The sequence below is a fragment of the Eucalyptus grandis genome, chromosome 1, assembly GCF_016545825.1.
Source record: "Eucalyptus grandis isolate ANBG69807.140 chromosome 1, ASM1654582v1, whole genome shotgun sequence".
NCBI classification, from domain to species: Eukaryota; Viridiplantae; Streptophyta; class Magnoliopsida; order Myrtales; family Myrtaceae; genus Eucalyptus; species Eucalyptus grandis.
Genome location: NC_052612.1, coordinates 39,514,523 through 39,542,277, shown reverse-complemented (window position 1 = coordinate 39,542,277; position 27,755 = coordinate 39,514,523). Strand labels below are relative to the sequence as shown.

Below are 27,755 nucleotides of genomic sequence, written 5' to 3'. Positions count from 1 at the left end.
CCTAAGGGTGTATTTTCAGCAAAGGAAAATGCCTTCTAAGAAATCTTTTTTGAGGAAAATACCTTTTAATTTTTTAGGTTAGGAAATTCATTTTCCTAACTTCAAGTATGTATATTTCAATTGACTGAATGATTTTTTGTTAATTAATCAATAGCAAATCAAATGCGCTGCAAATGATTTTCTGTCAACTAATCAATTTCAGCAAATCAAAAGCATAGAAGTGCAGGAGATTAATATGTGGAAAATTCTTAAATTTAAATAAACATATGCTAATTTGACCGGGGGAAAAAAAACATATGCTAAGAGTGAAAAGGCCAACTTGTATGTATGATCTCATCGTGGACTGGGAGTAGTCCCATAGGCACATTTCTCAATCAACTGATTCTTCCCACACGCATCTTCTTGATAGGTCCTTTTTCACTATGGAATATTGGAATGCAATGATAGCTATGGTTGCTCCACTTCGAAATGGTTATTTTAGTGGGGCACAACAGAGGATAAGCTAAAGGTCAATTTGTGTCGAAATGACTCTTTTGGACCGTGTATGCGCATGATCATTTTTCCCCCCTTCAAACGCATGCATTTGATTGTGCACACATTGAATCTCGTGGGGAAAAGAAGGGAAATAATACGAATAATTCCTTAATTTTGATTTAATGTGCCATGTCATTCATGAACTTCTAATTCATTCCATGTTATTCTTGAAACATTCATAATATTCAATCTAGTTACTAAACTTTTAATTTATTGAATTTAGTCCATAACAAAATTAAATCAATCATTCAGCACTTTTAACAAGTTTTCATAATTACACCGTTGCTCATAATTTTAAATATCTTATAATTTAAATCCATTTCCTGAATCAACAAATAAAATGCTGTCTTTGGGTTAATATAAATATTACTATAGTTCCATTTAAATGTATTTTTGATTCACGATCTCTATAATGCTAGAAATATAACCTCATTTAAAGTTTTATCTATCCATATTCCTTTAAATTTAAAATTAAGTTTTTTCATAAATATATTTAATAATGATACTGAATTATATTTAGATTCTTGTGCTCATATAAATCTAAATTTTGTTCCTAATTTTAGTAGATAAATTTTCAAGTTTTTGTGTTTCGTGACTTTTAATTAAATTTAGTTAAACCTATAAATTAGAAAATTAAAATAGCAAGAATATCAGCTTGATATAGTTCTAAATGGTTTTCTTTTACTAGTATGAAGATCATAAGCTAAACTATACTAGAATGGAACAATCGATATATTTACTATGACTGAAAAGGTAAAAAAAAAGAAGTAATTTTTTGATAAAAGGAAATAGATTGAACTGAAAGAAATTTAAAAATTCAAATGATAAAGTAATTATGAAAGTTTTTGACATATTTATAGAAAATTGAGAGACTAGATTAAATAAATTAAAATTTTGAAAATCATATTGAATATTTCAAAATAATTTCAAGACTACATTAAACAAATTAAAATTTTAAATATTATATTACATATGAGGCTAAAGTTTATGAACTTTTTGTGCTATCTTTTCAAGAAGAAAAAGACATTGTCTATAAGAAGTTAAAATGATCTCTCTAGAAGTCCATGGTTTTTTCTGCTTCATCTTATCAAATTCATGAGATTGGTGAGATAGTTCATGGATTTGGTCATTTAGAAAAAAAAAAAAAAAACAAAGAAAGGGAAAGAAAGAATTCTTCCGGAGCCATCACTCGAGAAATGAAAGGGAAACTAGGGACAAAGCGATTGAAGCGGTTGGAAGCACCTGTTTTCTTTCTTTCCTCTATTCTTTTTGGTTTTTGGTTTTTTTATTCAGGCAAAATATCATATTTCACATCGAAGGGCTGATGTCATGATTTTGATGTACCTACGTTGTTAGACGCATCAATCTACAACTCCCCAACAAACACCATCCATACATACTGCATTAAATTCCATCATGAGAACCACTGGCATTTGTCGTATCATTCATTGCCATTGCCATTGCCAATGCGCAGATGATTTGACACTGCCGCGCCAGCTCACCCGATCGATTCTCACTTCCGCATGCACGCATCCCAATGTGGTATAGGAACTTGAGAGCCTCCGAAGACTTAAGTAATCTCCACACCGAAACCTCAGAAGAAAAGGAAAGTCAAAGCTTGCGATTCTGTGGATGAGAAGAGGTTGACGGTCCCCGGGAAGGATCATGGGAAGAGAAGTTTCTTCAAACCCCATCCTCATGCATGTGCACTTTTCATGATATCTTCATGCATTAGTCAAGTTCTCAAGATTAGGGTTTGCAAATGCAGCCCCTCCCAATGGTTAGTGTTATGTTTATTAGTCATTGCGGAAATCCTTCGCTTCTTCCCTGAACGTGCATGCTCTTCGAGTTATGGATGAAGTTTTCTATTACCAACTTGTGTCACATTAAATTCGTGCCGAAACAACTTGATTCGATCCAAAGGATGGCCGTATATTACATGCAAATTTTCAAACCAGCGTGCCATGTGATTGCATCTGTGCAGAGATTTTTATTATTTTGGGGGGTTGAATTTGTGATCTCTCCTTGGCTGTGCATAATAAATGTTGGCAAACTAGATTTCAGACTTTTAAAGTAGTCAACCTAACAAACGCTCCATCCTAGGCAAAAAAAAAAAAAAAAAAAGAGTTTCCAACACACCTCTTTGACTTGCAATTAGAGACAAAAAAAAAAAAAAATGAATTCGAAAAGCATACATCAAAGGAAAAATTAAAAGAAAATGGATCGCCCACTGCATGCAAAAGCCAGCAGAACTGTGGCCTGACAGTCGATCAATTAATACATGGAACGATGAGGATGATTCCACGGTCCACAATTGTAATGCATAGTAAATAACTGTACCTTCACATCCAAAGTACGTACCGTGATACCAAAACGGACATATAATGGTAGTTATTACAAAGAAAGAGGGATAAAAAAATGAGGCAACACTAATAATCTCAAGCTGGCTAGAATAATTTCTTCTTCTTCTCCTTGACGATCCCTTCATTGCCTGCGAGCATCATGTACTTGTCCCTCCGGGTCAGGCTAGTGCACTCAAACCCCAGAGCATCAGCGAGTTGCTTCTGAATGTTGTTCGCAACGTCGTGGCTCGACAAACCGCCGGCACACGTGAGCTCTCGGGGCAGTTTCTCCAGGAGCTGGACGTGGTAGCAAGGCCTAGGGTTCATGAGGAAGAAGATGGGATCCAGGCACTTGAGCCCGCTCGCGGTCGTCCCGTAGAACATGCTCACATGTGCGTCCATTGCCACTGGAACGATCTCGTCGGCCAGCTCAGCAAACAGCGAGCTGAACCGGAGCAAGTATGGCTCTCTACAAGTCGTTCCCTCAGGACACACCACCAAGTCACCTTCACTCAGCAGCTTCTGCATGGTCTCTCCGTCCTTGCCTCGGTCTCGGGTCAGCCTTACCGTCTTTATTGGGGCTATGATCTCGGACATCTTGCTGAGGCTGTATGTGACTGCGGTCAGAGGTTGTCCGAGGGATGTGCTGAGGAAGACCGGGTCGAGGAGGGTCCGGTGGGTGCACACGTAGAGGACCCCCTTCCTCCGGTCTGACTTCGTGGGTTTCGACCCGCTGATCTTGAACTTCACGCCACTTAATGTTCCCAAGAAAATGGCCAACTTGTAAGGGAGATAGATGCCCACGAAGAGCCTGAAGATGGCCAGGACGATTCCGAGCGGAAGCCACAGGAACATGGAGAGGGTTGCGAGCGGGGTTGGCAAGAACGCAAGCCTCCCGTCGTGAAACACCAGCGGCTTCGGGTACTTGCTCCTGGGCAAGACCACTGAGCCTGCACTGCCCTTGGCCTCTTCCTTGGTAACCAAATAAGCCTCCTGTCAATTTTGCAAACCAACATATAGGTCAATAATCATAATTGGTCAAGGAATAAGGACGTGCACATATATAGCAGCTACAGAGCAGCAAGTGCTCTTTCGCTGAGGGATGAATATGGTGCATTCTGGTGCATCGTTTTTTCCTTGAAGAGGAAAAAGGTACAACTGTCATGCACCATCAGACTTTCCCAAAATGACACGTTAATTGGTATTTTCCCCCCTCCTTTAGGAGGTGGAGAGAGATTAGCTTGGTCAAATGTTATTCAATATTAAAAAGAAGGAAAAGTCCGTACCTTGCAGAGGGAGATGAAGAGATGGTCATGGAAGCTTGGACCCCCAAGCCCAATCTCAGGCCTTTTCTCTCCAAAGTATGCCTTCAGTGCCCTGTGCTTCACCAGCACACCAGACCCAGAGACAAGCCCGGTGAAGTATCCCCCGGTAGTCTGCAACTCAGTCCCTACCACATCATCAACACTCAAGTACTCCCTCAGGAAGCCCTCGACCATGACCCTAGGGACGCTAGTGAACACCACCTTGCGACCAGCTGAGGCCAAGACCTCGTAGGCGTGAGCATGGAGTCCCTCAAGGTAGAACTTCGGCAACACAGCCCTGCTCACACTCTCCATGTCCCTGACCCTGAGCCCGCAGAAGGAGATGAAGATCATGGTCCTGAGCTTGAGGTCATGGCCCAACACCCACAGGAAGGGACTTGAAAGCAACAAGAGCAGTGCCCTGAAAATGCTACCCCCTTCAAAGGCCACGAGCATGAAGTAAGGGAAGAAGGACTGGGGTCTTAGGAGGGTTCCATGGATGTCACAAACCAAGGTCTCAGACTCCCTGCCTTGCAAGGAGCACTTGGTCACCGGAGGAAAAGGGCTTTGCGGGGGTTGGGGATGGGCTTGTGACGATGGTGGTGATCGAAAAGATGGGTTTTTGGCGTTGGTGATGAGGAAGCCATAGTTCTTCACTCTCATGGCGGCTCTGTAGCAGGAGCCGGCCAGGAGCTGGCACAGGAGCCAGTCTGCTAACTTGAGAAGCTCCATTGGGAACACCATGGCTTATGAACTTCCCTGAGCTTCAACAAGAGAGAGAGAGAGAGAGAGAGAGAGAGAGAGAGTTGATGGAGGAGGGACCGTATGAAGAAGCGTGAGACGTGAAGGGGGAATTTATAGTGAGAAGCCATTAAAGTGGGGTCGAGTTGGGAGGTTGACCAGAGCGATATTTGGTTAGCCACACCGCCAGCATTTAATACCGCATCCTATTTTGTTGTTTTTTCTATGAAAAAATGAAGCGTGCATCGCGGCAAATTTTACAGAGCCGATTTATCTGCCCTATAATTTGATAATTATAACTACCAATTCTCTTGAATCAATGGTATATAAAGCTACTTGTGTAAAAATTCTCTTGCACCGCCAAAATATATCGGCAAGTCTAGTATTTCTTTTTGTTTTCTTTCAATTTATTTCTCTCTATCTTTTGTTTGGTAAAATGTTGTTCTGTTATCTGCCTTGATTGACGAGGTCTCTCCGCACACCGCTTTCCCTTCCCGGATATATATCAATGAGAGATAGTAGGTTGGCTTGTTGTTGTTGGTGACCGCCTTTGCAAGATCATGTCACGTTTGGATCTCTCTCCCTCCCCCGAGTCCGCAACATGCTTCCCGTGATGAATAGGAACGCGCGGAGAATTTAAGGAACCTTTTGGGGCCCCCCTCAATTCAATTCGACATGAACATGGAAACGGTTGATTAAAAATGCCATATATAATTTCCACTGCAGATATATTATATGCTCTATATTAAGCAACTAGGCTAATGTCTTGGAGTCCAATCGCAATAACTATATAAAAGAAAAATGTTCATCCTGTTGTAGATGCCCTCTATTTTGTGATTAGAATATGCATGATACTAGGTAGTTGGTGATGATTTTCTAGATACAGGTACAGCAACTCAATTTTCGCCGAATGATGTGTCATGATGCATTTTAATATACGACCAATTGCTCAAAAATTGGAAGCTAATATAAGGTCGCCGAATGATGTGTCATGATGCATTTTAATATACGACCAATTGCTCAAAAATTGGAAGCTAATATAAGGTGGATGGGTTTAATATTTATGTGTACAATGATGCTAGAGGTATATGAAGACTCGTTGCTAAAAGATACACGGAGAAAATGAATGTATCGCCTACATACTTCTTCATATAATTCGTCGATGATTGCTTCATATAATTCGTCGATGATTGCTCACCCTTGTGCAGTAGTGACATTTCCCGCGATGATATTTGTAGGAAAGCCATAGGTAATTACAGAGATAATCTATGCATCAATCGTTCCATGTTTCTGAATTCAAGCGTGAGCTTCGGTTGTTGAGATCTCAACTGCATTTCACCAAAATGGCACAAGACCTCTATACGGATTTTTTCTTAGATTTTCCAATCGACCCAACTATGATAGTCGGGTAGGTGAAGGCACTGGCGAAATTCTTTCCGGATTTCATGTTCATTAGCAGATCCAGAAAGAAAATTCGCGATTGGCCTCTTTTCTTCCGAACTTTTCTCGAACTTTTTTATTTTTTATTATTTTATTGGGGAGGTAAGCTCATGCCTCCTCCCTCAATTGTTTTGGTGAGGTTTTCAATCATTAGCCAAGCATGTGATCTTCAACATGCAATTTTTTTCTGTCTTGCCAGCGATGGGTTTTAACTTAAAATTTAAGTATGAAAATATATGTTTAGAGAGGCAAATGGATGGTTTTGAAATATTTGAATAACTTCATTCTCACAATCATGTGAGATCACTATTAATTAATCTAAAAATTTAATCTTTTAGGCGATGATATTTAGTATTAAAATATTCAAATTTTTTTCTTTTCTTATGGCAGATTTCATCTTCGTCAGTTGATCTAGAAAGAAAATATGACTCCACAACTTGTTTCCCTTAACATTTTTTTAATCTCTTTTGGGTGGGCAGTGAAGCTCATGCTTCTTTGATTACTTGTCTTGGTACGGTTCTCAATCATTCGCGAAGTATGCAGTCCTCATCATGCGTGTTTTCTTCTCGTTGACGTTAGGAAAATTTATTGACTGGATATCATTGCAGATCTCATGCTCATTTAGCAGAGCTAGACAGAAAAATTTGATGGTCCTTTTTTCTTCCCTAACTTATAAGCTCATGCTTTCTCCATTACTTGTTCTGGTGAGGTTATATCAATCATTCGCGAAGTATGTTATTCTTCATCACGCATGTTGTCTTCTTGCCGCCGTTAGGTTAATTCAATTCTTAACCCCCACCCGGTTCGCATTCCTTTGACTCTTCAAAGGCGCAAAAGAGGCAAAGAAAGAAAAAAGAAAAAGAGATTGATGTTCTGTTTTCTCTTGGAAAATGTAAGGGACAGATGACACCGTCATGCACTATTGAACTGTTCATGCAAATGCAGATCCTTAGGGATTGGAACTAAATGTACTTCGTCACGGCTTCCCTATGCCTAGCACGGCTTGGTTTTCCACTTGTAGGCAGAGAAAAAAGATATGGGGAGTTGATACTCCTTTGAGTTATGTGATTAATGCCATGCATGTGATTGGGTTTCTTATTCTTTCCCGCTCTTTATTGTCGAACTTATTGTATAATAAGCATCATCGGTGAATGGGTGCGTCACGCAACGTGCACATCTTTTTTATTTTCTTCCTGTTTCTTGGTCAGAGAGGTATAGTATGAACTCGCCTGAGACCTTTGAATGTTCCCCGGAAGCTGCTGGTTTCTTCCTCCATGGGGTGCAACGAACATTTAGCTCGTGCGCACGCGCTTTGTGTAAAGATTTTACACTCTTGCATGTGGAATGTTTGCGTAGATGTTGTAGTGGTTTCTTAATGTGTCGTGTTGGGTGAACATATACTGTGGATTATAAACTTGGAATCCCATGATCATTCAGGAAAAGAAAAAAACAGAGAACGTGAAATCACATGATATGAGTCACCTATTCTTCATCTCCCCTTTTGTTTTCCCATATTGGCGTTCAGCAAAAAAACATAGAACGTGAAATCACATGATAAGTCCCATTTCACCTCCTTTTGTTTTCCTCAACCTCTTAGGTGCAACCTCTAGCATCTTTTGATCCCCAAATAATTCTTCTGTTTGAAAGATTTCGTAAAACAACCGTCAACTGTTTTAAAAGCTAGCAATAGTCCCGCAATATCTTTCATGAAGCAGGTAGTCTTGAGTTTAAATTTTTCCAAGTCCATATTTGCCTCTATTATTATATATCTCCTCGATTACTCTTAGGACAAACCTAAGTTAAGCATGAGGGCGATTGTTAGAATGTTTAAATGTTAAACCATACATTCATCTAACAGTTTAAGACAATCGGCATGGTCCACAAAATTTTTACATTTTCCTTGTTTTCATCGTGGTCTCTTTAATGATTTGAGCCCATAATTAATTTCACGAAGTTGGCTAGTTTCTAATGCATCTGATGTTCTCAGCCGGGCGCAAAGCTGAGGCATGCATGAACTACATTTATGGGCTTGGTGGAACCTAAGACCATTTGTAGTGGGCTTTTGGCCCATATCAAATTGCTACCGAACTGTACAGGCAGCTGCAGTGGGTACTGCTTGCTGATAACCTGGAGAACAATGTTAAGAATCTATCCTGAAATGGGTATTGAAAATTGTATAATATTAGCTTTTTAGCTATATAATATCACAAATTGTCTTGTAGGGTCACTCCTTTATATCGATGGGCATCATGATCGTAATGGGGACAAAGGTTCCCGACCGGAAGCCGTCCATCTTTATTCCTAAAGCACCGTTAGTCCTGTTCCTCCAATGTGCACCATCAGTTTTCCCTTTTCAAGTTTATGGATTGTTATAAAACCTGTCCTCGACTTTCTTCATACCTTTTCTTTTTCCATCCTTGCTTTCAAAGTCCTGCAATCTTCCCAACCATAGTTCTAGCACATGTCTGGTTCAAAGCTGAATCCCTCAAAGACTTGAATTTACTGCTTCTGGTGTCTCTAATACTATCTTCGAGAAATGGTGCAGCTTGGGGGATCTAAGATTGGTTCTTTGCCAGTTTGGTGTGTCTTGGGCTACCATTGATTTCAGGGAAGCTTTCTGAAAGTGATCGTAGAGTTTTAATTGAGAGAATTCTAAGTAGAATTAGAGCCTGGAGTGCCAAAAAGACTGTCCATTTGCAGCGAGACTTCTATTCATCAGCTTTGTTATGTGCAGCCTAATCTCTTTCTTATGTGGAGCTTTCTTCCCTTCTAAGACGGTTATTAAGAAGATTGACCGATGCTGTAATGCTTATTTGGGGTCAGGCTCAGATACGAAAATTAAAGTGGGGACAGTTAAGTGATTGGATGTTTGTCAATCTAAAAGAGTAGAGGATTGGGCACAAAGCAGGTTCTTAGAAGATTTGAGGGAAAATTATAAAAATAGTCATAAACATATTGCAATTTTTAAATTCAATCCCAATTTTTTTTTTTTTTGCCAATTCCATTCTAAACATTTAACATTTATGTCAATTTAATTCATCTAGCCAATTTTAGCCTATCGATACTAACATGAATGCTATTTGACCAACACGTATGACGTTGCCAAAGTTGACATAGCAATTTTTTGATATTTTTTTTTAAAAAAAATTCTCCTTTTTTCTTTGTTTTTTCTTCTCCGGCCGGCTATGTCAAGCTCATCAAATTAACACATCAGCGTCGGCTCGACATTGGATGTTGAGACATGCTAAGGGCAAATTGGATTATATTTTTTTAATGGAAACGGCACCAATCGATTCTTCCTATTAGTTTGTTACTAATGTCATGTGATGTGATGATGATGTATTTGTGATCCTATTGGATCACAATTCTCACTATTGTCCCCTGTCGCTGCCGCAAAGTACTATTTTTTAGCATACAGTGGAATGATTTCTACTTTCTGCCTTTACTTTTTTAACTATATTCTTAAAAAAGTCTAGACTTTTGCAATAATTTTTGTCGTTAGCACCAGGAGATGAGCGAGCATAAAAATGGAATCATCTTTCTTTGAATGAAAAACGTTGTCGAGGTCTACACCATTGGCCACGGCAATGGCCACGCCAGAGTCAAACTATGTTCGAAGGAAAAAAGAGAAGGGCTTCAAAAGTACTCCTTCCAGCATTGCGCGACACGAGGAATGTTCTCCAACCATGTTAGAAATGGAAAATTGGAAATAGCCTCACCCTCCGTATTTTTCAATGGAATTTCGCTCAATTCCGGTAAAAGCTAAAAAGAAAACACTATTTACTAGATAATAACATTTTTTAATTAATGATTTCTCAAGTGTGTTTGTTGAGTGTCTCATCTCTAAATATTCATGTCAGACCCTCCAAAAAGGAAAAAAAAAAGAAGAAGGAAAAATCTCAATATATTCATCAATAAAATCCTTAAAAAAGGATAAAGAAAATCTCAAAAGAATCCTTAAAAGGGGGAAAGAGAAACATTGGAAACGAGAACAACCTGCAACGCGGCGCACACGCTCTCTCTCTCTCTCTGGAGTCCTCCTGGGTCGAGTGCGTCTTCTTCACAGGACCAGAGCCAGAGCAAGAAACCCTTTCTCTCTCTAAACCCCCTCTCTCTCTCTCTAAAAACTCTCTCTCTCTCTCTCTGCGGGGGTTGGTGGGTGGTGGGGTTTTGGAATGGAGAAGAAGGAGAAGACGGGGAAGAAACAAGTGCTGCTCTTCCACTGCGTGGAGTCCGAGGAGCTCGCCCGCAAGGTTGCCGACCACTCCGACGGCCTCATCCAACTCCAGTCCATCAAGTGGAGGTTCTCTCTCTCTCTCTCTCTCTCTCTCTCTCTCTCTCGCGCGCGTGCTCGAGCTGCATACAGTTTTGCGAAACCCGAAACGGACTGATATGTGCGCGGTCGATTACTCCAAAGAGCTTCATCGTTTGTGAAAGCGCGCGGCTTGCGCTCTGTCTGGGGTGTGTCTGTCGGGGCGGTGTATGTGGATGAATCCAAATTTCGAGCTTTTGATGTGATCTTTGCACTGCCGTACCTAGTACGGCATGGTGCTTTATGTTCTGTCGTGTTCTGTTCTGTTGACTGTTGCGTTTCCAGCCTGAGGAGCTGAAATTGCTCATCATGAATTCCAACGGCGAGCGAGTCTTTGTTTTTTTCGTGACATGGGTGAGCTTTGAATTTGATGCCGGCACTAAATTCAATCTTCTTTTCGTTAGGGGATGTGTTTTCGAATGAGGGCAATCAGTTGGACTATGAAATTAGCACCTAGGAATCAAAAGTTGCAACCTTTTCTCCTCGAAAGGAGACAAAGTTTTCAACTTTTTTATTAGTTTCTCGTGAACTATCGAGTCTCAACTTTTGGCATTTGGGCATAGTGTGCAATGTAATTTGAGGTAGATACGGTTGGACAATGGGCTTGCTAAACATACATCCGCAATATACTCTTTGTTGAAGGGCTAGGATTGACAAATTCAACATACATGCAGGAGTTTTGATGATGGATTCCCAAACCTTTTCATAAACAATGCGCAAGATATACGGGGTCAACATGTGGCTTTTCTTGCATCCTTCAGTTCTCCATCAGTAATCTTCGAGCAGCTTTCAGTCATTTATGCACTACCGCGGCTTTTTGTTGCTTCCTTTACATTGGTGTTGGCTTATTTCCCCACTGGCTCCTTTGAACGAATGGAAGAAGAAGGAGATGTGGCTACAGCGTTTACCATGGCAAGAATTTTGTCAAACATTCCCATCTCAAGAGGGGGGCCAACAAGCTTAGTTATCTACGATATACATGCTTTGCAGGTATGGTTCATGGGCACCAATTGAACTCAAATATATATCTTGGATTCTTCTTATAGAAAAGATACTTCGACTTGTTCCTTTTCAATTCTGCCATAATTTCTATAGAAACAGCATGAGATTGATGGAAGAGATGTTACTTGTATTTTCTCCCTTTGGCACATACGTTACTACATAGTGGTTTTGTGGTGGTGTGACCATGAGACCGTGGTCCATGCTGGTACAAACAAAATGCATTGATTGACATCCCTGTAACCATTGGTTAAATGTACTCAAGACTTTCTGTGTCTGGAAGTTTACCAGCATGTGGAAGCACAACTGATGCACTGGAGCTCCACTTATCAAACTTATCATATCCTTGTCTAGGGTCGTCCAAAATGACAAAGGCATCACCTGAGAGGATTCATCTTAGAAAAGAAATATTTTTGTTATCTCTTCTATGAGGTCAAGTCATCCATCAGAAGTACTTAGTTGGAGACAAGAGACATTATGCATCTTATAACAATCTATATTTTTGGGTCCTTATTAGTGTACTTCCAATCAAAAGTATTTGTCACCTTGGCTTTGCTTTTGTGGTAATGGGTAGATGTGTACTGGTTTGGTTTAGGCGCACTGTAATGGTATGATTGAAGAAACAAACAAGTTCCATTTTGAGCCAGCAACTTATCTAGTTGGTATATTTGCAAGATTATTGATGAGTAAGTTTGTTATTGAGAGTGCTGTTCCATTTCTTCTTTTCTTTTCTTTTTCCTTTATTTATTTAGGGGCACGTTCCATCTGTTCTGTTTTTGTACCCTAGTGCCTGCTTTTATAATCAAAAGCATTGCTTATTGCATGTCTGCAAGTGCAGTTTTCCAGTAGCTTTATTGTATTAATTGGACCCTGAGGTTTTTCTCTTACCACAGGAAAGGTTTTATTTTGGGGACCACGTTTTGCCTTTGTTTGAGACAGGGATTCCTCTGTTAAAGAGGCGCCTTTGCGAGCTTCCTGAGTCTGAGAAAGTAAGTAGATTGCCCAGGGTTTCCATCTTTTATAAGATCTGTTAATTGTCATATGTGAGTGTGGTCTGTGCAGCAGACCCCTCTATTTTAAGTCTCCTGTTTAATTTTTAGTCATTTTTCAGGTTGTTGTCGCTTTTCCTGATGATGGAGCCTGGAAGAGATTTCACAAGCTCCTGGATAATTTTCCTGCAGTCAGTCCTGCTCTTACTTTCAGTTGAATCTAGTTACATTTTTACCACATTGGATACTTGATATCGGTGTACAACAGGTGGTGTGCACAAAGGTTCGTGAAGGTGACAAGAGGATAGTGCGGCTTAAGGAGGGAAATCCTTCTGGCTGTCATGTAGTTATTGTTGATGATCTGGTGCAGTCTGGGGGAACCCTAATTGAGTGCCAGGTACTTTCAACACATCATCTTTCTTATGTTCCAAAATACAAACTACTCATGTGCATGACACTGTATGCTTGTAAATTCCAGAACTCCTGCAAATATGGAGTGCGTTGTCATATTTTTTAGCTGATGCTAGTCAACCATCATAAACTGTGCAGTGTGTAATTCACATTGTTGACTACTCTTGATTAATGTCATTTCTCGAGTCATGCCATAGTCATGCATATTGCTGGTGGAGGACAACCATTTCTTATTTCTAAGAAATGCTTGTTGATTGTTAATAAAACGTATTATCTGATGGGAAATGCACAGAAATGGAAGAACTTCCACAAAATGTTAGTTGAAAGAAAGAGCAGTAGTAGAAGGCCTATCTAGACATGCTTGCTTGGGGTTTGTTACACTAAATCATCAAAATTGAAGTGCAGACAGATGATAAAAAGAGGCTGCATATGGCTCGATTGAGTTTTCATCTAGTAGAGGTGTTCTGTGTAATTCTCTGCGACTTATGATTGACACAAATGTATCTCACTGGTGCCCATGGTAACAGTTTTCTCTGCTTGTCATTGCATAGACGAAGATAAAAGTATATTGCAATCAGTTAGTAGCAACTAGCATTTAATTTAGTGGAGGAAAATATCGACATGCCTCTGTAGGCCATTGTTCCCAACATCCAAGGCCATTGTTTCCAATGGCCCTGTCTTGGTCATATGGTTAACTCTGGGGCAATTTAGCCCCGTTACATTGTACATCAAATGTAAACTGCAATTTTCATATGCTGGACCTTATATCTATCTCTTTTACCGTGCCAGAAAGTTTTGGCTGCTAATGGTGCTGCCAAGGTGAGCGCATATGTTACTCATGCGGTATTCCCAAAACGATCTTGGGAGAGATTCTCTGGCAATGGAGGTATGCTACTTGAATTCTGCACTTTCAAATAGTTAAAATTATCAAATTGAACTTGAGCATCTTACAATTATTTGACATCGTTTTTAGAAGGCTCTGACAAGGGATTCACCTACTTCTGGATAACGGATTCTTGCCCGCACACGGTTAAAGCTATTGGAAATCAAGCTCCTTTCGAAGTTTTGAGTCTTGCTGGATCCATTGCAGACGCCTTACAGATCTAAGTAGGCTTCTTAAAGGAACCAAAATGTCAAGAGTTCTGAAGTGCAAAAAATGAATCGCATTATTTCTGTGAGGCCTATTCCAATGGGGCCTTCTGAGGATTGTAGTTTCGGAATAATTCAGTTCAGAAACCTTGGTTTATTTGTGTTTGGAACAGGGGGGGTTCATGTGACGCCCCACTACGAGGTTGTATTGATCAATTTATGGAAACGGACGCATTCCCAAATTTAGCGATGGCGTGTGATGATTCTTCTTGGCATTGGAGTTTCCCATTGAAATAGGATCCATGCAGGGAAAATGCGCTTCCCATTCGTTGGCTTTGTGAGATTATTATCTAGGTTTTCTGGAATACAAGAGAGAGGTTAGAATTTTTTGCTGCTTCTATTTCATGTCAGAATGGTTCACAGAGATTTATGACGGTATCTTCTTTCCCCTGGACTTTTCTTAACAGCATGAATTGAGGAACGAGAGGTGTATTTGAGTGCCTGCTTATCCGAACTCTTATCGTATGACATAATATGAACCGGTTTTCAATGTCGCTAGAAAAATAAAATTACGGAACTTAATCGGTGTCTTCAAAATGAGAGTTTTCCTCATCATTCATTGCCTTCGCAAGTGCCACGAGACACTCGTCAACATCACCATATATCATCACCACATTGGTTTACTGATTGATATGGAGTCAACCAAATAATACTACGAATAAATTTTGCTCGATGAAAGTCTTTGTCGTCAACTCATCTACTGCGGTCTGGAAACACAAGGGGTTTGGCTAGAAACTGTATGGGTCACAAAACAATAGACATAGATGCTCTTTAAGAATTCGTAACCGGATTCTGCAGATGCATCATACATCGGAAAGCTACACTTTATGCAATGATAAAGCATTTGATCATCCAAAGATGGAATGTACATGTTTTTTACAGACGCATGCCAACGACAGAAGACAAATAGAGAGTGCAGAGGGCATGTTCTCTCCTGTACATTTGTGAAAACAGTACCTCTCGCTCATCCTACGGGTATGTACCAACATGAGCAGGTAATTGTCCTGAAAAAATGACTGAAAATGCTAGATACATTAGAAAAGAGAACCCAGAGAGACAAATTAACATGGTGGCAACAATTGCATTTCCCCATTCGATGGCAAATACGCTCTTCCAGCAGCATGCTTCACTATGCCTTTGAATAGTGATTATGCCGCTCTCCACTTCACATCTAACAAGGTCCCCTCGTACATAGTTACAAGCTTCAACCAGCACCTGAAACTCTGGGTCACGTCATACATACAGTTATGTTACCATGTCCCTTTTCTGTCCCAATTTTGTACAGTTATGTACCTATACAGGAGTTAGCTTTCAAGCCATTATTTACCATGGCCAACAGATGTGGCGCACTGCTAATTCCTGTCGGGCTTCTCATCCAGACTGCCCTTTGGACTCTCCAGTAAATCCCCAGCATAAGAACCATCCGCTTGACGAATGTACACATTCAAATTTCCAGTGAGTAAAGACTCCTGAAGGAATGACAAGCACAAGAGGCAAGGTCATGACTTTTAGCAGTGTTTTTAATTTAAAGAAGGAAAAGCTATAAGATCATAAGAAACCACTAATATCCAGGCCAGTGCTCCATATTTCAGCACGGGTTATGACCAGTTTTTATAAAAGAAATGTGAGGACATGTAGTCAACTAATGTGTATTACCAATAGTTACAACTCCAATCATTCCTAGCATAAATAGTAACTGAAATAATAAGTGAGAAGCAAAGGAACTTTCAACAACTCCCCTCACTTGACTAGGTGTTTTATATTTTAATAAGGACAAAGCAGCCTATTCTAACTTCAGAAAAGAAAAAAAATAGTTATGCATATGCCAAGACGGTTCAAAGAATGAACAAATTCTAAATGCTACCTGATCCTCAGTCTCTTGGCCCTCTGAGTGAAAGAGAATTGGACGGCACCGCTTATCTTCATTCATCAAGCTTGAATTCTGAAAGTGAGAGACGAGTGCAACCTTGCCCTGGATTCGAGCATACGCCAGTGAAGCAACCTTTTCGCTGTTAAACTTCTCCCACTTCTTCCCATTAAATGTCTGCACAAAAATTCATAAGCACTGAGAGAGCAACTCTACAACTACTCACAATAACATGACATACAGCCAGTAGTCCCATCCCAACTGGAACATTCGCAGTCGATCTCTCAACCAATAGATCATGCATTGTAAAGGAAAAAACTATTTAGCAATAAGGAGTTCCCAATGAATAAGTAAGGAATCAAAAGACACCTTAAAGAAAGGAATAATGTTTGACGGCGAAACCATATTAATGAAGGCGTAACCCACATTGCATTTATTCTGCAATAAGAAAAACCTCAGCATCAGCAGCAAATCAGCAGACTGATAGTAAGTACCACTTCTTTTTGGATCCCAGAGTACACTTACCTTGAAATCAATGGGCAAGTACAGGAAATCATATGTCCCTTTGTGATATTCATCAATTGCAGCAAGCAGCATTTTTGAAGTGTACCTGTGAAGTAGATAAGTATTAGACAAATTGAGAAAATTCACACATCAATGGTTTTGTAATATCACGCGAGTTTATACAGTCTCCTTACTTATTAGGGATGTTCTTGATCATCAATGTAGTTCTAGTGTCTTCGCCGTTCATAATTTTTTCTAGATCAAGTTGATACTGCTTCTTGTTGTCCATCTGGTTTACACCAGTCTGCCGACTTCGACTCCGTTCAGCTAATACTTCAATGCCGGTTTCTCCTAACCCAGGATATGAACCATTTCCATAGAACGAAGGAGGATGCCTAGGCAATGACATCATTCCAAAATTAGGAGAACCATTTTCAGTTATGTTTCCAGGAATGCCTATACCAGCATTTATATTGCCATGAGAACCCATGTTCATCATGTAATTTCCATTTGCTCGACCCAGCCTTCCAAAGGCAACTGAGTTCATGAATGACGATTCTGGTGACTCAGGGAAGAAACCAATATGCTTGTCCATAGGTACACCAGTTGGAGCGGATCCCACATGATGTAATTGTTGGGTACTCAGAAATGCATTATTGCGACTGGCATATGAAAATCCTTGTCCCTGTCTGCTGGAGACAAATGAACGCCCCAACTGAAGATGTGGGCCAGGCAGATGAATTGGATCGCTCGGTATAGGGAGTGGGAGAACCCCAAAGAAATTGAGGACCAGATAAAGTTCCAACAGAAGATGTATTCGGACTTGACTCAGCCAAGGGAAAAACAGGTCCAGGACTTGTGCTGAGACTATGCTCAGGAAAGGAATTAGAATGAGGAAAGGTCACTCCTTTTGTAGAATCAGCATTTGGATAAATCTGGTTGACATGATTAATTCTTCCTTGATCCTTGCCAATGGCTGCAAAATTTGGTGAAGTAGATGACTGAGCTGGGAGAATCGAAGCTAACCCAGGCAGATGGTTGCTCTGTAGAGAATTAGGAGATCCCAGTCCAGGGGATTTACTAAAAGTATGCAAAGGACTGTGCTCAATGGGACTCGCAAACTGTATCCAATTACCTATCAAGGGGATTCACGCGTTTTAATTGATTGAGAAGCAAATTCTAGCAAAGAATGAGAGTAGCGGACTTTTGAAATACTAACCAGGAGGAGAGCTGGCAATTGGTGAACCTACTTGGTGCCGGAAAGCTCGAGATTCATCCTGCTCCAGCTCTAGGCTAAGTTGCTGCATCAAGCTAGACGACAGAGGTAGAGCCCTAAGTTAGCTAGTAAATAATAGTTTTACAAGATATTCAGCATCCTGAAACACCTTATATGTTGATGGATCTAAGGAAAATCACTAATATGTGAATTGGATAAATGCCCTCCAGTATGTCTATTTCTGTTCATTGGAGGCTGGAGCCAATTTCATGCAAGGTTTATACATAACAATGCTTAATGAGGAGAACCTAAGATGGAACTCCAACAACTGTTAATCAGGGTCTTCCATACGATAGTTGTACTTCAACTACATGGTAAGTAGAGTGAAATCATAAGGTCCATGCAATAGGAAGTCAAGATACATATTTAGAGCAACAAATTGAATTTTCGATCAGCCACAATCTAAATGACACCAATTAAATAAAAACTCACTTAACAAAATAAAATCACTTGTCTTATTCCCCCATTCTTTTCCACACAACTGCTAAGTTTAAAGTCTGTCCAAAAATGCTTCATTAAAGACAACAGTCACAAAATAGGCCTACCTGCAAAAAAAATCCTCACTTTTCCTACATTTTTCAATTCTATCCCAAGATTAGATTCCCTATAAAAATTATAGTTTAATTACCCTTTCACACTTTTTTGCATTATGTATTTACAGGATCTCCATTAAGGCCATATTTTCTTTAAGAAAACCTAGTTTTTCAATATTTTTATTCACAAAAAATGATTAACACATTACAGTAAATGAAAAATGATGATATGAAGCTATATAAAATATTATCCAATCATAAGATAATAATGAAAGATGAGGGGTGGGAGAAAAGCACAGAAGGAACAAAAAATAAAATTCGACACAATATTGCAATTTGGAAACGAATCTAACACATTTTTCCCTCTCATCTATGGTGTTAGAGGATCTGGCATAGATTAGAAACAGATTCGAAAGGTTGGGTATTTTTCTGATGGGATTTAATGGTGAGGGTTTGATTGCTTCAAAAGGTCGGGGTTTATTTTGTCAATTGGCCAAAAAAAATATTCCAACAGTTTTATTTACTTTAATTCAGCAGCTACAACTATGTTTTTATTCAAGGCTGTCTCAAGAGCAAAATGGAACAGCAGACAAAACAGAAAGGCCTTTCGTGAGTTTTCAAGCATGTACCTCATGGTTTCTGAGGTTGGGATTTACATTGTCAATTGGCCAAACCAATATTCCAACAGTTCTATTTACTTTAAGGGAATTCAGCAACTATGCCCATGTTTTCATTCAAGGCCTCTCAAGAGCAAAATGGAACAACAAACAAAATGGAAAGGCCTGTCCTAAGATTTCGAGCATGTATCTCACGGTTTCTGTACCAGTCATATAGCATTAGAAATCAAAGTCATGAGTACCTAGAATCGAACTTTCACAAGTAACAATATTAAGGCAGCAAGTCTAATACTTACTTCCGACGTGCACCACCAGGTCTACTAGGTTCGAGTTTTATGCGTTTCCCAGCAATTTCACTCCTGTTTAATGCTCTGAGAGCTGCCTCCGCAGCTCTCACATCATAAAATTCTACAAACTTATGATGTCTCTTGTGGGGAGTTTCCCTGATCTGCATTTGTGCACAATGAAATCCACGATGCAAATTTTAGAATGAGGAATAGAAGAAAGCATACTACTCCATACAAGATGAGACTAAAAGCAATGACCTCTTTGACTTCCCCATAAGCACCAAATATTTGACGAAGCTCATCATTTGATACGGAAGCATCCAAATTGAAAACTACAAGAGTTCCTTGATTTATATCCTTCTCTGACGGATTATCCTGTATGCACAGGAGTACAGTTAATACTTACAGCAGTCTAATCAACAGTTCCAAGTAGACACTAGAAATTAATGGTACCTTAGGTATGGAGAAATGAATATCAAGTTTTCTTCGTCTCAAGGGCTTATTTTGCAATGCACGCATTGCCGTGCGGGCAGCTCGAATGTCATAGTATGAAATCATCACAAATCCACGATGCTTACATGCAGTGTATAGAGTCCTTATATCGCCATATTGCTACCAGAAAAAGGAAAAGTAAGAAAATATGTGATCAACAAACAAAAAGCAGTAAGCATTTCCGTATCATTGAAACCCACCCCAAAAAAAAAAAAAAAAAAAACACTACAGATGAAAGGATAAATCGAACCATCTATAACTAGATTGAAGTTTAAAAAATAAAAAATAAAAACGGTAACTAAGAGAGAATAGAATAGCATGAGCTATAATACTACGTTTCACATTATGGTGCAAGAAGATTTCCCTTGAAAGCCTATCACTTGACCAACTAAGACCATAGGAAAAAGACTGCATCTATATATCCATTTTCAGTGAAAATAGCTCGTACTGAAATTTATTATACCACAGAGATGAAAGAAAAGCAAGCAAACTTTCACTTGTAAAAATCTGATGATAAAAAGGAACAGTATGACTTATAACTGAGTGACAGAGCTATGCAGTTACCTCAAACAGAGATCTCAATTCAGAATCTTCAATATTGCTATTAATGTTCCGTACAAACAGTGTCCTCGAAGGATGCTCACCATACGGATGTTCCCCAGCCACTGTTCCGGAACCATTTGTAAGAGCATAGTGACCAAACCCATTTGTAAAGCCATCAGATATGCTTAACTTTGACAGGTCAATAGTTGAATTGTCCTGAGGATCATAGTCCAGTTCCATTCCTCCTCCACTACCGAAAAAATCATATTCTTCTGTATCATCCAGCTGAATGGGCAATCCGCCTAAGTCAAGGACATCTATTATGCCAGCTAGAAGCTCGTCTTCATCGTCAGGAAGCAAATTTCCAATTGCACTTGTTTCAAGATCTTCAAGTGGATCAGTCTCTTCAAGTTGTTGGCTCAACTTACTTAGCTTTGGGAAGTTGTCATCAATAGAATGGCCAAAATTCCCAGACTCAGTGAAGTTCACTGCACATATAAAGTAACAACCTTGTGAAGCGCTCTGTAGGAATAATGTCTTGTTTAATTGCAAGGGCACATACTTACACTTTTCATGAGGAAGGACGGGTAATGAGCTAGAAAACAAGCTAGTATCATTTGAGGCATGTGCCTCATGCGGCATCCCCCATGCACCAAATCCTACTTTTCTTGGAATATTTGCTGAAGGAACCTTGGAGGGACCTATAAAGAAAGCACCTAATCTTATGAATAGGACACAAGAGGCCATATAGAATAAAAGAGGTATTCTTCGCTGCATAAAAGTTCTGAGATGATAATTGAAATACACGGAAATATCACAAACATGTTTGGAAAAGCTAGGATGGTCCCATTGTTTTGGAAGGAAATATGAAAAGTTGATATTAAGATTCTATATGTAAATATTGATGGATTTGAAAGGTTTTCGGTGTTTCACATTGAAGAGAAGTCAAATTTTGAGAGCCACAAAATATTTTCTATAAAATGAATATTTAAAAATTAAAAATTGCTTCAAACAGCCATGCATCATCAGTTTGGAGACAGTTTCAGTCAAATGACCAACAAAAAAAGGTCCTTCCAAAGAAAATATGAGTTGGACTTGAATTAGCAAAAGCAAGAGGAGCCATTGAGGTTTCAAATGTTAGCTAAAAAGTAACTTGTCATGTTTGCATCTAAAGGGAGTCAAAATGTGAATCCCATTTATTCAACCAATGGCTGCCCAAGGAGGAGAAAAGACCCCAAAACAAGAATGGAGTTTGGATCCACACCCACGTAATTTTGACTCAAAGTATCAGTTTACTATGAGTTGGCATCATTTATTGCTTCTATACTCTTACGAAATTACCAAGAGAGAAAATAGAAGAACAACAAATAATCACACCTTCAAAATTTCCAAAAGTCAAACCCTTCGAGTTCCGCTCCATTTAGCCACCAGCTGCTGTCAGGAAGCAATTTGATGAGACTTGAACAACATATATTGACTAGCACGAAGCAGCCAGAAATCACTTGATTAATCGAAGAAAAGAAGCACAGAACTGAAGACAAACAAATTATTAAAACTCTAAGAAAACAGAACTGGGAAAGCAATAGAATAAACTGCAGTTAAGAAACTTTTCAAACAAAATTAAATGTCCGCAGAACAACACCAAATTGAATATAACCACAGCCCAGAGAAAGCATCGGGAAGGTCAACAAGAACATTCTCAGAGTGATAAAAGATAAAGGTTCCAACTCTGTCTCCTTTTCCTACTTTCAACAGTCATATCATCGACCCCTGAAGCAAGCAACTAACACCGCAAGCTCCGAGAACTAAGGCCTTTCCCTTTTTCACCACAACGCTACTTATAAGAGCATGAGACTTCAGGTTTCAGCATAATCAATGAGTTAACTACAGAAAAAAATTAAAAAATTAAAAAATTGGCCGACTACAGAATTCAGGGTCAGCATGAAATTCACAAAAGAAGGGGAAAAACGGAATCCCCATGAGGGAACTCTATGATTTTCCATGGTAAAGGGAGCCCCACGCCATTACGAAACAAAAACAATTAGGAACATATTAGGATCCGTAAACCATATCCGTCTACAACCTAAGTTTTGCTAAAGCCTCGAATGAATTCAATCAAACAACATAAACAACAAAACGAGACAGCTTGGTAAAAGCAGTGGAGAGACAGAAACGTTTCCGAGTTCCGCATAATCTCACAACTAATCCCACAAGACAAGTTCAATCATCGCAACAAAACACAAACACTCCTCCTCATCCCCGACCGACCAACCCCCAAAGCCGTAAACTTTCGGGCCGGCGACCAAAACCCAATCAACATTACGACGGAAATCCCGCGCGCCCGCTTCAGCTCGACCGAATGCAATCGCGGGAAGATCGCACGCAAGAATCGCGTAAAATCAAGAACAGAACTTTGCACCCAAAAAAGGGGGCGCGAGGAAATTAATAAAGAAAAAGACGAGAAAAGAAAACCCACCCTCGAATTATTCAAGCGGATGAAGACGCGGGAGAGATTAACCTAACGAGGACACCATGAAAATAACACCTCGCTCCAGCGCCCCCGATAGGCAGCAGCAAGTTATAATGGAGTTTTTCAGCGATTGGACGAAGAGCCGTCCCGGATCAAAACACTGACCAAGGCAAGATAGAGAGAGAAAAGAGAGAGAGAGAGAGAGAGAGAGAAGAGTTGCGTGCAAGTCCAGATGATTTCTGAATTCAACCACTCCCCAGTGCCGGCCCTCTCTCTCGCTGCGAGACGGACACGAATTCAGTGAAGAGGAGAGAGAGCTTCGAGAAGAGAGAGAGAAAAGACGGGACTTTTAGAGAGAGAAAATGGGGGGGAGGGAGAGGAGTGTATGATTGGAGGGAAGAGGGAAGAGGGAAGGAAGGAGGAGGCAGCAGCACCAGCACCCAGCACCAGCACCGAATCAACGGAGGGAGAATTGGCAACGCAGCGGAAGCTCAATTAGATTTTTAGCAGATTTTTTTTTTTTTTTTTTTTATAATTTTGAAGAGATTGGGATTATTATGGAACGTTGGAAGAAGATTCATCTCCCTTTCCTCCGGTTACGGAATTAGGGCAATAAAATATAGTGATACAGTAATATATCCAAGGATAAAATGGTTATCTTATTGAAAATGTGCTTTGTAGCTATGTCTATCTATTGGTGTGGGTCTTGAATCGGGCGGCCGGTTGGCTAGTGAAATCAATGGGAAGGATAAAGGGCGATACGTCATTCAATTATGACATATATATATATATAAGATAAATTGGGTTTATCCATTGAAGATGTGATCTTATGGTGTGTGTCAATCTAGTTTATACATATTTTGAATTGACGTGACCAGATTAATTATTGAAATCGCCAACTCGGTCAATTTGTCACCTATTGCGATTACAAAGAAATGGATTTTTTAGATTCGATATATTCATCCTGCAGATCCTAACGAAATATTCTTATCATAGCACTAATTGTCTTTATTTTCGAGATAAAATAGACAAATAAACTTGAGAAATGTGTAATAGCACGCAATTCGTTTGACTTTGCTTCCCATACTTCAAGGTTAAAGTCATGAATTCGTCTCTTAATCACAATTAAAAGGCTTACCTTTTTCGGACGACGAACTTCAAGTATTTTCTTGCTTTTACCCCAGAGAAACCAAACTTAAAACATTAAAATCTATCCAGATACAGGTGGATTTGGTGTAATTACAGCTTTATTTGCTAAGTAGAATTTAGTACATGCAATTGACAAATGCTTCCAGTGAACTTGAAAGTCTTCAATATTAAACATTAACAAATTTTTTCTTTAAAAGGCTAAAGCATTCACTTCATCCACAGTAATTATCAGAGAGAAGCATGAAAATAGCTTAAAGATTGCGATCTCTAAAATCATGCGAAAATGTATATCCCTTTTTCCAACGAAGAAGTAATAAAAAGAATTCGAGAAAATATAAAAGCGAAACCTTCGGCCACGGTGCAATTATTTTCCCCTTGAAAAATTATCCATAAAGTAGAATTTTTTTTTGTTTTTTGGGGTTTCCCCCAAAAATAAATGAATAAATAAATAAATAAATAAGGCAAAAAGGAGGAGGAACATTCCACTGTATTTGAATCCACCTTTGGCGTCCGTTGACACGCACGGCTCCCCTTCCCCCTCTTCCTTTTCCACCATCGAGTGCCAAAAAGACTAAAATATCTTATCAGGAGATCCCCAGTTGACCGAATTGCCCTTGGGATCGCCTCAAAATTACCCCCCGCCCCGCCCCGCCCCGCCCCCCCCCTCCCTCTTTTCCCCGATTGTGGTGGGCCCCCGCGCCTTTGTCGTCTTGCGCCCGTCCTTTCTGAGTGGCCAATCGGAGATGACGCGCACCGGTAATTCCGTGGGATCGGATGCAGGCGATTCCGTTGGGGGGTGGGACTCCGGTGACGTGGCCTCGCGTCGGCGAACGAGTCGGAGCGGAGCTTGTCTCCTAATGAGATGCATAATTCAACAAAAATTCGAGCCAATCAGATGCCGCCGAGACAGCAGGAATCGTCTTGTAATTATGAAAAAAAAAAAAAAAAAGTTAGCGGGCGACCATTATGCATTTGTCGGCACGTGCCGGAAAAATAATATTGGGGTGGGCATGTCCCTGAAAATCCACATCCAAAGAAAATCTCGTGAAGTCGAGGTAACATGATTATTGGTGTTATTAATTAATTTTAAAATATGTGTTGGACCTATGCACATTTACGGAGGAAGAAAAAAAAAATGTAGGATTCGGAAACGCGTGAAAAATGAAATATATTTATTAATTTAAATATTCACCCATCAATAAAATACTTGTTAGATAATTATCCAGGAATATCTTATGAAAGGAAAAAAAAGACCATAGCGGTTTTAGAAACTAGAGTCCCTCCGCATTTTATTTAATTGTGTAGGTTATAGGAAAGAAAGATGATCGGGATTCTAATGCTCGAGACGAGAGGTGAAAGTAGTACCAAGTTTCCTTTTGAGGACCAATGATCACCTATCGTTAACTACCACTATTTGATAACATGGCTTCATTGTCCTCAGGTGACTAATTGGTTAAAAGGAAAAGTGTCTTATTTAAAACTTCATTTATTTTGCAAAAAAATAAATGATTTAAATAACATTTTCCTAAAAATATTTCCTTAAAAATAATTATTCGTATCGCTTGAAATAATAAGTTGATAAAAAAAACATTTGCATGATCGGCAAAAATTATTGTTTAAATATTTACATGAGCAATAAAAATATTTTTCGTTTATTTAATTTTTTGCAAGCGCTACTAATGAATAATTTTAAGAAAATATTTTTAAAATTATGTGTTTTTTCACGAAACGGACAAAGCCTAAGTGTAAACGCAAATAATCGGATTGGTCTGATAATTGTCGATGTACGGTGGCTACTAAATTCATTATGTGGTGCGCTTTATAGTTAATCCACGAAAAGTGGGGTCGAGCGGGGAGCATGGTGGAGACATAATTAAGGAAAGTCCATGGGCTGTTCCGGCAAATTTCTACCCAACAAATGATTGATTTCGTGCCGTTTCACGTTCCTTTCGTGAGCAGGACCTTTTCCACGATGGTTCTCTATCGAAACCATAGACAACGACGATAACAATGTCATGAATAAATCATTATTATAAGGCCCCACTCATATTAAAATAGCTTGATCTCTTCATTGAGTTTAATCCAATGTATGTCAGAAAGTTAAACATCGATAATCATTCAAGAGTCCACGAGATGAATTATGAGGTTTAATCTATCTTTGTGATACGCGGGTGATTCCCTCTTTTTGGTGGAATTTATCGCAAGTTAGGATAAGGTATCTTTCCCACAAAAACCTTAAAAAAAAAAGGAAGGGTGCCCATTTCTGGTCAAACCCAGATGGAAGTCAACGGTCTGGCCTCTATTTTGTACCGTTTACTCAACAAAATAAAATAAGGAGGAGGAAGAGGGAAGAAAGAAGGGAGGGGAGGAATTAGGTGAAGCGATCGCTTGAGCTCGAAGTGCCGTGCCCGTCCGATCAGGCGCGTGCGGCGGTCGAGCCTCGCTGGATTCTTCGACGACACGGCAGTCGACTCCGTGGGCTAACGTCTTGGGCCAATCGTTTGGGCCCAGGCCCAATCGACAGCTTCGAGTCCCGTCGCTCTGATCTGGGAATTTTCCTTTTTTCGATCAAAGCAAATGAGCACTTTAAAGTTAAAGAAAATTAAAATTCCAATAATGGTTTCGAATTTGGACGGCGATGAGATCGATTTTAGTTTCGAGACAAAACAAAAATCATTTCCCCCTTGTTTTTGGTAGGTGAATCTTAGACATATATCTTATATTGTTGTGAAATTATGTCGACATTTAATGCAAGCATGTGTCGCTTACAAATATTAAAATTGAGCAATCGCTGCGAAGCAAGACACGAAAGTGATACCCAGTAAGTACTTACGTGGAAAAAGACAAGAGCTTTCGCACTGCATTTTCTAATTCGCGTATTTAACCTTTCTCACCTACCGATTTTTTTGATGCGGTAATCACATGGCGCATCCTCATAAGCCCATTAGTTGAGTGCATAAGAAACCCACCATGAAGGTTACGTATGATGATTAAATTCACTCATCATTGTTACGATAATGACATCTAGTATTTTACGTGAAGCTTTCTATCGTTCGTAGTTTCTACGTCCGAACGATTTCGTAGAGAACCAGGCACCCTGGTGCTTATATTATAAAGAATGCATTTGCCTTTGCTGAACCATGTGCCGCTCGTGTCAAATTAAATGAAGATCATTTTATGGGTACGCATGCTTTTGACGGTCCAATCGCATCCCTCGGAACGCCAACGTCCTCAGGACGGAATGCGTAGCGAAACGGGCGCTTCGGAACCGGTCGGATATCGAACATGGTCAATTAATCGAGAGAAATTGAATCGACAGGAACTCGATACCATTTAATTGAGAGAATTGTCCAGAAAATTATGAATTTATTAGAATTTTGTGAATTCAATTATAAATATTTGAATCTATCTAGTTAATTTTGTTTGAAATTGCTAATGCGCGCATCGATTGTTCTACGTGGCACGGGCGGCACTAACAATGATCGACTCTCGCCGGCCCTAAATTCAAACACTAAGGTAAAATAATAAAAAAATTAAAGAAAAGAAAAAAAAAAGAAAGAGGGAATAATAAAAAAAATTAAAAATTTCAAACAAGTATTAAAGTAATATTTAAAGATGTCAACGTCAACTATACCACTATACCATAATATGACTGATGTCCATATTAGTAATTTTTCAATCAAAATTGACCGAATGAATTCAATTAACAAAATGTAGGAAAAGTTAATGACTTAATTAACAAAATCGAAATGTTTATAATTAAGTTGACAAAAATACAATAGATTTAAGGTTTTTT

General features: G+C 39.5%; 3 protein-coding genes across 4 annotated transcripts; 1 reads left to right on the top strand and 2 right to left on the bottom strand.

The window, feature by feature from the left end:
* Positions 1-2,769: 2,769 nt before the first annotated feature.
* On the bottom strand, positions 2,770-4,980 carry LOC104441861 (glycerol-3-phosphate acyltransferase 1). The gene is made up of 2 exons (XM_010055110.2): positions 4,163-4,980; positions 2,770-3,869 (listed from the first exon to the last, which is right to left on the bottom strand). The coding sequence occupies exons 1-2, from the start codon at positions 4,922-4,924 to the stop codon at positions 2,982-2,984; spliced, it is 1,650 nt and encodes a 549-aa protein (XP_010053412.2). The 5' UTR covers positions 4,925-4,980; the 3' UTR covers positions 2,770-2,981.
* Positions 4,981-10,363: 5,383 nt separating this feature from the next.
* Positions 10,364-14,431, top strand: LOC104441843 (ribose-phosphate pyrophosphokinase 4). Of its 2 annotated transcripts, none has more exons than XM_010055099.3 (7): positions 10,364-10,664; positions 11,348-11,663; positions 12,566-12,661; positions 12,784-12,852; positions 12,930-13,058; positions 13,862-13,958; positions 14,049-14,431. In XM_010055099.3, the coding sequence occupies exons 1-7, from the start codon at positions 10,537-10,539 to the stop codon at positions 14,177-14,179; spliced, it is 966 nt and encodes a 321-aa protein (XP_010053401.2). In that variant the 5' UTR covers positions 10,364-10,536; the 3' UTR covers positions 14,180-14,431. The 2 variants fall into 2 exon arrangements, with proteins under 2 accessions (XP_010053401.2, XP_010053394.2); XM_010055092.3 differs by having other exon boundaries at positions 10,365-10,664; positions 14,046-14,431.
* Positions 14,432-15,014: 583 nt separating this feature from the next.
* On the bottom strand, positions 15,015-23,234 carry LOC104441825 (protein MEI2-like 2). Its single transcript, XM_010055081.3, is given in 14 exon segments — positions 15,015-15,690; positions 16,086-16,265; positions 16,458-16,526; positions 16,614-16,698; positions 16,787-17,304; positions 17,306-17,727; positions 17,812-17,903; positions 19,315-19,466; positions 19,564-19,680; positions 19,759-19,917; positions 20,362-20,828; positions 20,907-21,041; positions 21,718-21,774; positions 22,817-23,234. Coding segments are annotated over 13 exon segments (2,556 nt in total). The 5' UTR covers positions 21,761-21,774; positions 22,817-23,234; the 3' UTR covers positions 15,015-15,573.
* Positions 23,235-27,755: the final 4,521 nt, after the last annotated feature.

What these genes read in the sequence shown, in the direction of transcription:
- LOC104441843 (XM_010055092.3), top strand. Translation starts at nt 10,537, where the DNA reads ATGGAGAAGAAGGAGAAGACGGGGAAGAAACAAGTGCTGCTCTTCCAC. An exon ending in ACGATATACATGCTTTGCAG is followed by an intron (nt 11,664 to 12,565) that starts GTATGGTTCATG and finishes CTCTTACCACAG; the next exon opens with GAAAGGTTTTATTTTGGGGA. An exon ending in GAGATTCTCTGGCAATGGAG is followed by an intron (nt 13,959 to 14,045) that starts GTATGCTACTTG and finishes CATCGTTTTTAG; the next exon opens with AAGGCTCTGACAAGGGATTC.
- LOC104441861 (XM_010055110.2), bottom strand. Translation starts at nt 4,924, where the DNA reads ATGGTGTTCCCAATGGAGCTTCTCAAGTTAGCAGACTGGCTCCTGTGC. An exon ending in TCTTCATCTCCCTCTGCAAG is followed by an intron (nt 3,870 to 4,162) that starts GTACGGACTTTT and finishes CAAAATTGACAG; the next exon opens with GAGGCTTATTTGGTTACCAA.